The sequence below is a fragment of the Protomyctophum bolini genome (assembly GCF_963924005.1).
Source record: "Protomyctophum bolini genome assembly, chromosome: 12".
In the NCBI taxonomy this organism is placed as follows: Eukaryota; Metazoa; Chordata; class Actinopteri; order Myctophiformes; family Myctophidae; genus Protomyctophum; species Protomyctophum bolini.
In genome coordinates, this window is record NC_137873.1 from 3,189,894 (window position 1) to 3,197,962 (window position 8,069).

The window sequence follows — 8,069 nt, forward strand, 5'->3', positions numbered from 1 at the left end:
TACAGGGTTCGAAGCCCTACAGCGCTGTAACCTGCTAACCTTAGTCCTGTTGTATGTTCACATTAAATATGAAATTCACTATTTCACCAGTGTGAAGTCAACTTCGTTTCTAAACAGTTTTTAAGCATAATAAACTCATGAAATGTAAATTAAATAAACTGAATTAATTAGCATCATTGAAACGTTTTTCAACATTTTTGAGGATTTGAAAAAAAATAATAAATGAAAAAAAGATGGGTTATAGCCCATCGTTTTTTGAATTTTTGAAAAAAAAATGTATCCTCGTTTTTCATCATTTTGGACCATGGACTATAGCAGTGATACTCAACCTCAGGCCCGCGGGCCACATCAGGCCCGCGGGACCATTATGACTGGCCCACCAATGAAAATCTAAAAAAAAGAAGAAAAAAAAATCTGGAAAATGAAATAAAAATAAAAAAATCTGAATGAAGTTATCTTTAATTACATTATTATAAGTAATATACTATTAGAGTTGTACTATTACTCGAACGAAAATAAAAGCTTTGGGGGGGGGGGAGATGCAATGCAAATGAAAGACATATACTGTGTATCCCTATTCCCTGACATAATTTTATAGCTAAACGGACAGAATTCTATTTTATTTGAATGATGAAACCCAGCTGCCATTAATAGTTGGAAATGGAAATGGAAATTGCAAAAATTGCGGAAATTGCGGAAATTGTAATTGCGGAAATTGCGGAAATGGTGGAAATGGAAATTGCGGAAATGGAAATTGCGGAAATTGCGGAAATGGAAATTGAGGAAATTGCGGAAATGGAAATTGCGGAAATTGCGGAAATTGGGGAAATTGGAAATTGCGGAAATTGCGGAAATTGCAGATAACTTTTTTTGTCAAATTGCGGAATTGCGGAAATTGCGGAAATTGGAAATTGCGGAAATTGTGGAAATTGTGGAAATTGCGGAAATTTTGGATCAAAAACATTCTAAAAAGGTCATAGTGGCAAAAACCATAAATGGAACCCCAGAATAAATATGTATATATGTTTATTGTTAGAATCATCGTTTCAGTAACAAAGCTAATACACAAACAAAACAAGACACTGGTATACTGTTCATCACTTTGCTTCTCTGTACGTCCGGAAAGAAAACAAAATATACCTTAAACATCACCTCAACAAAATCACTGTGTGGTCATCATAGATCAAGAAAGAAAAAAGAGAGAAGGCAAAGACTTATAAAATGTACAGCCACTGATTATATAATATATAATATTTATATAACATTGCACATTTATAATAAAAAAGAACCCCAAATGGATGAATATAAAGGAAGTGTACATTATATACAAGAAGGCACTGAGTTAGGAAACCTGAACAAACACGGTTATCTTTGGAATGGAGCTACCGCCAGCGGTGATTCCACTGAAATGCTGAAGGCTGGCACTTTGTTTAAGATATTGTACTGTACTGCATTCTGAACAGGTTTTTATGATACTGTACTGTCTGTCTAGTGTTAAAATAAGTATTAAATAGTTCTAAATTCAGATGGTAATTATTGCTATACAGTAGATTGTTTGTTCAATAACCAGGTCTTTCGTAAACGGAAAACACATTTTCAGAGGAATACCAATTTCATCCAATCAGGAGAGACAACTCATACTGAGGATATAGGATAAACAAGTGAAATTGGAAGTGATGAAACAAATAAACAAAACAAGCGAAACGTGAACAGTCTTTGTGTGGTTTGCTCTCCTCATTGGATGAAAAATGTAAACCACCTGAAAATGTATTTTGGGTTTATTAAAGGGCTGGAGAGATGAGGAGGCCCCATGACTTAAACATACTCTCTATAGCAGCCTTTAAAGCTGGGCTCACACTACTGTGACCACAGGGGTTTTAAATATGGAACCAGGCTGCATCACGCACACAATGAGCAAATGAGCACTTCACCTATTTTCAACCATATGTTCGCATAATTGGTCCTCATTAATGCTCATTGTAAAATGGTATAATTTCCATCTACTCAATCTGTGTCTCAAAGTAATCGACAGAACAATCGCTAGGAAAATAATCAGTGGTTTTCCACCCTCGACAGTGTCATTGCTCTTTGGTTTGATAACGGTTCAACGTGGCGCCATGCTTTTGACAAATGACTGAATGTTAGATTGAAGACAGATATCATTTTCATCACTGTCTAGAAGAAACCTTGTTGCATTGTTTTGACAAGTTAATGCCCTATTTAATATTTTGTCATAGTGCTGCGGATGCGATGCAGATTTTTTTTGTAATTGAACATTTTCGACTATGACATGACCATAATAGGTCTGCCAGGTTGAAAGTGGTAAAGTGAGTCTGTTGGTATTATAAATATTGAAACAAAGAAAAGTATTAACAAGAGCCTGTGATTAATTAATAACTACACTGGATCCCAGTCACAGACAAGGTTTCCACCGACAGCGACAAAATGTTAGATCTAACCCATTAAGACCAGGAACGCAACTGTGTCACTTTAGCGTTTAACTACATTAACCAATTATTTTCTACTTTAGCTATTGAAAAATAGTTGTTCATAACAAGCTGAAAATGTGTGCAAATCTTTGAATATATATTCTTTCACAGCAAACTTTTTTAACTCAAATATTTGCTTCTGTGGGTCCCTGGAACAAAATATCTTCAGATGGGGGTCTGGGGGGCCAATAATACAGATAATTCTGTAAGTCCTTGACATGAAAATGTTTGAGCACCGCTGATATGTTTTTCAGAAAAGATTTAGAAGACATTTTAAAGAAGAGGGAATCTGATCTCATGTCTTAATGGGATAAGGCTGACCTGGTACAAACCTGTGGTTGTTTCAAGGGATAACGCAGCACCTTTCTGAACAGAAGTGGTATTTGAGGGGCACACCTGAACCAAAAGCATCATCATTACCGGTATATGTATTCGTGACATCACCAGGCACTTTAATGACCTCCTTAAGTCCTCGTAAATACGATCCCACTTGAAGTGCTGGACACCGAACTCTGTCTGCAAATTATTTACATAACCTGCAGATACAGTCCTTAACGAGTATCCCAGAGAATTCCTAAGACCTTTTAACAGTTTCTGTCTTTTCTGACTTCCTTTTAGTTTTTTTTAACATTCTTTCTGCCCCAACACACACACCCACGCACGCACGCACACAAGCGCTTTCCCCTAGGACAGCTGAGGAAGACTTGGCCCGCTAATGGCTGAGCCGGCAGGAAGGAAGCACTCCTTTTGCCTCACACGACTCACTATTCAGTCCTTGTTCGCCGACAAGTACTTAGCAGCATGCTTTTGTCATGGCCACTCGCTCCCCTCGTGGTTCTTGGCTCGTGTGTATGTGTACGCCTGCCTTGTCGCCAAGTGATTTAAGGGCATTGAGGTACACACGAAACAAGCGCTCCTCGTCCCCAACCCTCCTGGGTGTAAATAATATAGTACAGTTTCAGTAACACTAAATGCTATGGTCACACATGGCAGCGCAACTCAGACTTTTGGCCGATCTTCATTGGAATCAGATTTTAATCAAGTCAGAACAGCAAGAAGGAAAAAAAATTGTTTGCAAATCAGAATCACAGTGGTTGAAAATATGATTCATGTTGATTCAATATGATTTCTGAAAGATTCCGGACAATCTGACACTGAAGCCTGATTTCTACCTCGTCATACGATTGGTTGCGGAAAATAGCCAAGCTCTGAGCTCTGCTGTTTTTGGCGACGTATGAATAGACAAATCCGAGCTGATGACTTGCAAATTAACAGTCAGTCCTAAATACCAGTTTTGACAAACAAATCAGATTTGGCTGCAATCTGAAACAAAGCCTTGAACCAATAGTGTACAGACCATTAAGTTAGCATGACAAACATAGAGCTAGCTGGTTAGCATTAACAGCACAGTCTGTGGTTGTTCGCCATAATCGAAGGCATTTCATTTGACAGTCTTATAGCCACAGATTGGCGTGCTGTACGAAAGAGCTGGTACAGGGGTTAAGTGCCCTTGCTCAAGGTCACTTTGATTGACTGCCTCTGGAATCGAACCATGAACCCTGACCGTACGGAATGTCCAGAGTGTTGCGTGACATCACAGGTTTGAATCCAGCTCAAACCCAGACGTCATTTCCTCTCCTGCTCCGTAAGCCGGATGTTTACGCAGTTGCGTGGCCTGCTTCCACGCATCGGCACACAACCAAGTTTAACTCGAGCATTTGAATGTCCACAAATGCTTTCCGAACTCTGCTTCGTCCAGAAATGCTGAGGATATAGTCGTCCTTGCTTGGCCTGCGATTATTGGCCGATGCTGCTCGGCCTCCATAGCAACCTCCGCTGGTGAAAGTGGTGAATGGTTATAAGGAGGGGAGAGGGGAGGGGTTAGTGGGTGTGTACTCTGGGTGGGGCCAGATGCCTCACCAGTCACCAGGCACTGGATTGGCTGCCGTGGCTGCTGACTGATTGACAGTTGCTGTAGCGCTTCTTGACGATCATGCTGATGTACGCTTTCATTAGCTTAGCGATATCCATCACCTGGAGAAAGAAAGACAATGTTGTTAAACAATTTAGTTTTATTTTATGCTTACATTTTATATGGACTAAAAGTTAAGACATATATTAAAGCGGATAAAAGTGATCTTGTATTTTGGTTCTCTCCAGCTCTTTACAGAAAATACACTTCAGGTCAGGATACCAATTTCATCCAATCAGGAGAAAGAACCCATGCAGGATGCAGGATAAATTGGACGAAATTGGCAACCCTTCCTGAACAATTTATTATTTTAAGCGTAGAATCAAGCCACCCAGGTTCCTGGTGAATCATCAAGACCATAAATATTTTTATTCTCTGGGAAAGTATTTATTAAATATAGTATATCATATCCTTAAATATGAATTAATTATATTTTTTGGTTAAAAACCAAATGAGATCAGATCCATACCAGAGGGGTTTCAAAGAGCAGTTCTCGTCCTTCCACAGCGATCTTGTAGGCGTTGGGCAGCGGAGCGCCGAAGGAGAGGATCTGTTCGTAAGGGAAGACCTCCAGAGGCCAGGGCTCTCCTCGCTTGTACACCGAGATGGCTTCTCTGCTGACGCCCAGCCACAGGTCTGCTGGGAACGATCCGTCACGACACTGCAACAGAATACAATACAGGAACACACATGAACACAGTGGTTCCCAAACCTTTTTGGTCGTGACCCCAAGAGAGACATTTTATGTCTCCACGGGACCCAAAATAATGACAATAGCCTATCTACAAGCTCACAGTGCTTTGCATTCACAACCTTTTTATTTATGGCATTTCTTAGCTTGTAGATCAGCTATTTTCAAATGGCCGAAATGTCTATATGGCTCGGCAAGGCTTAGTTATAGTTTTAATCATTCAATAATTAATTACTAAATCCGTTAATTTTGTCTACAATATAGTTTTTCTTGTCTTGTAATCTGTATCTTACTGTCTTTGGCAACTGCAATTTCCCTCATGGGACCAATGAAGGACCCCCCCACCCCACCCCCCCCAATGGTGAAGGCAGATGGCCCTCTCAGTAAGAATCAGGTTCAGCTGGAGGATTCTTCCCGTTAAAGGGAAGTTTTGTGCTCCCCACCATCGCTAAGCTGATGAGGGTCATGTTAGGTCTGCTATACGGTCAGTGCTACACATGGAAACGTGTCTTGAGACGTGTGCTGTGATTTGGCACAAGAGGATTCTCATCTTGCTGTTTTAATTAAGAAGCAATGGATTGTGTTTGTGTGTGTGTGTGTGTGTGTGTGTGTGTGTCCGCCTTGCCACAGCACACCAGTTGTCCAATTGTCTCCAAATATGGCACAAAAGGGGGCTTCCTGGTATTATAGCCCATGTTTTTTTAAATTTTGAAAAAAAAAGTTATCATCGTTTCTCATCATTTTGGACCATGGGCTATAGCCCATATCGTACGGCATACTATAGCGCACCGTTTTTCATCCTTTTTGAGGATTTGAAAAAAATGACGAAATGACAAAAAAGATGGGTTATAGCCCATGTTTTTTGAAATTTTGAAAAAAAAAGTTAGCCTCGTTTCTCATCATTTTGGACCGTGGGCTATAGCCCAAATCGTACGGCATACTATAGCGCGCAGTTTTTCATCATTTTTGAAGATTTGAAAAAAATGACGAAATGACAAAAACGATGGGTTATAGCCCATGTTTTTTGAAATTTTGAAAAAAAAAGTTAGCCTCGTTTCTCATCATTTTGGACCGTGGGCTATAGCCCATATCGTACGGCATACTATAGCGCGCAGTTTTTCATCATTTTTTAAGATTTGAAAAAAATGACGAAATGACAAAAACGATGGGTTATAGCCCATGTTTTTTGAAATTTTGAAAAAAAAAGTTATCCTCGTTTCTCATCATTTTGGACCATGGGCTATAGCCCATATCGTACGGCATACTATAGCGCACCGTTTTTCATCCTTTTTGAGGATTTGAAAAAAATGACGAAATGACAAAAACGATGGGTTATAGCCCATGTTTTTTGAAATTTTGAAAAAAAAAGTTAGCCTCGTTTCTCATCATTTTGGACCGTGGGCTATAGCCCATATCGTACGGCATACTATAGCGCGCAGTTTTTCATCATTTTTGAAGATTTGAAAAAAATGACGAAATGACAAAAACGATGGGTTATAGCCCATGTTTTTTGAAATTTTGAAAAAAAAAGTTAGCCTCGTTTCTCATCATTTTGGACCGTGGGCTATAGCCCATATCGTACGGCATACTATAGCGCGCAGTTTTTCATCATTTTTTAAGATTTGAAAAAAATGACGAAATGACAAAAACGATGGGTTATAGCCCATGTTTTTTGAAATTTTGAAAAAAAAAGTTATCCTCGTTTCTCATCATTTTGGACCATGGGCTATAGCCCATATCGTACGGCATACTATAGCGCACCGTTTTTCATCCTTTTTGAGGATTTGAAAAAAATGACGAAATGACAAAAACGATGGGTTATAGCCCATGTTTTTTGAAATTTTGAAAAAAAAAGTTAGCCTCGTTTCTCATCATTTTGGACCGTGGGCTATAGCCCATATCGTACGGCATACTATAGCGCGCAGTTTTTCATCATTTTTGAAGATTTGAAAAAAATGACGAAATGACAAAAACGATGGGTTATAGCCCATGTTTTTTGAAATTTTGAAAAAAAAAGTTATCCTCGTTTCTCATCATTTTGGACCATGGGCTATAGCCCATATGTGACCAGTGCCAGTATTTTCAACCACAAGTCGGCACTAATTAAATCTCACAATAGACCAAAATAGAATTATTTTATTTTTTTGGTGGTTTTCGGTTTTAGCCACAGTTGGAATGTTAAAGAATGTTTTTATTCCATCAGAAAGTCGTTTTAGTGTCATTAAGTCGTTGTATTTACATTGCAAAAATGTCTCTATAATTACAGATTATTTGCCGTATTTTGGGGGTGTGAACATTCCTGAACGTATTTACATAGAGTCGTTTCGATTGGCCGTAGCTATCTTTGTTCTCCAGTTACAGTAGCCGTGCAGTGTGTTTCTGTGACAATAGTAAATAGCCTACAACATCAGCATTATTGTTAACTTGATATGATGCTGTTGGATATTGTAATAAAAGTATAAATTAACTGATTTACCCGTCGTCCACTGAAGAAAAAAAAGTTGCTGCCAGTTTAATGTTTGTTTGAGGTCTCCACACCACACGCGTTCTGACGAGATTGTCTTAGTTGTAAATCCATTCTTCTGCCCTTTATTTCAGTGCACACATGTGCATGTTTATCACTGTGTTTTAATCTTTGTAACTTTATTACCATTGGATGCTGCTGCCTGATGATCAATACATGAATAACATCGCGTGTGATCGCGCGTCGCGGTGAAATCCGTCTTTTATATAATTTGATCAATCCATGATCCATGCGTGATCACGCGTCGCGGTGAAATCCGTCGTTTATATAATTTGATCAATCCATGACATTGTTGTTAGAAGAACAGCTCAAATATTGAATGTGAAGACATAGTGTAGTACAAATCCTGGTGTGATCTTCTTAAAAGTGGAAGGATCATAACACACGTCTAAG

The 8,069-nt window shown here is 39.0% G+C and overlaps 1 protein-coding gene across 1 annotated transcript; it reads right to left on the reverse strand.

The window, feature by feature from the left end:
- Window positions 1-1,009: 1,009 nt before the first annotated feature.
- LOC308325327 (unconventional myosin-X-like) lies at window positions 1,010-5,619 on the reverse strand (the record flags this gene model as incomplete). The annotated part of the gene is made up of 3 exons (XM_080777816.1): window positions 1,010-4,523; window positions 4,931-5,122; window positions 5,596-5,619. The coding sequence occupies 3 exons, from the start codon at window positions 5,617-5,619 to the stop codon at window positions 4,413-4,415; spliced, it is 327 nt and encodes a 108-aa protein (XP_080633942.1). The 3' UTR covers window positions 1,010-4,412.
- Between the last annotated feature and the right edge of the window lie 2,450 nt (window positions 5,620-8,069).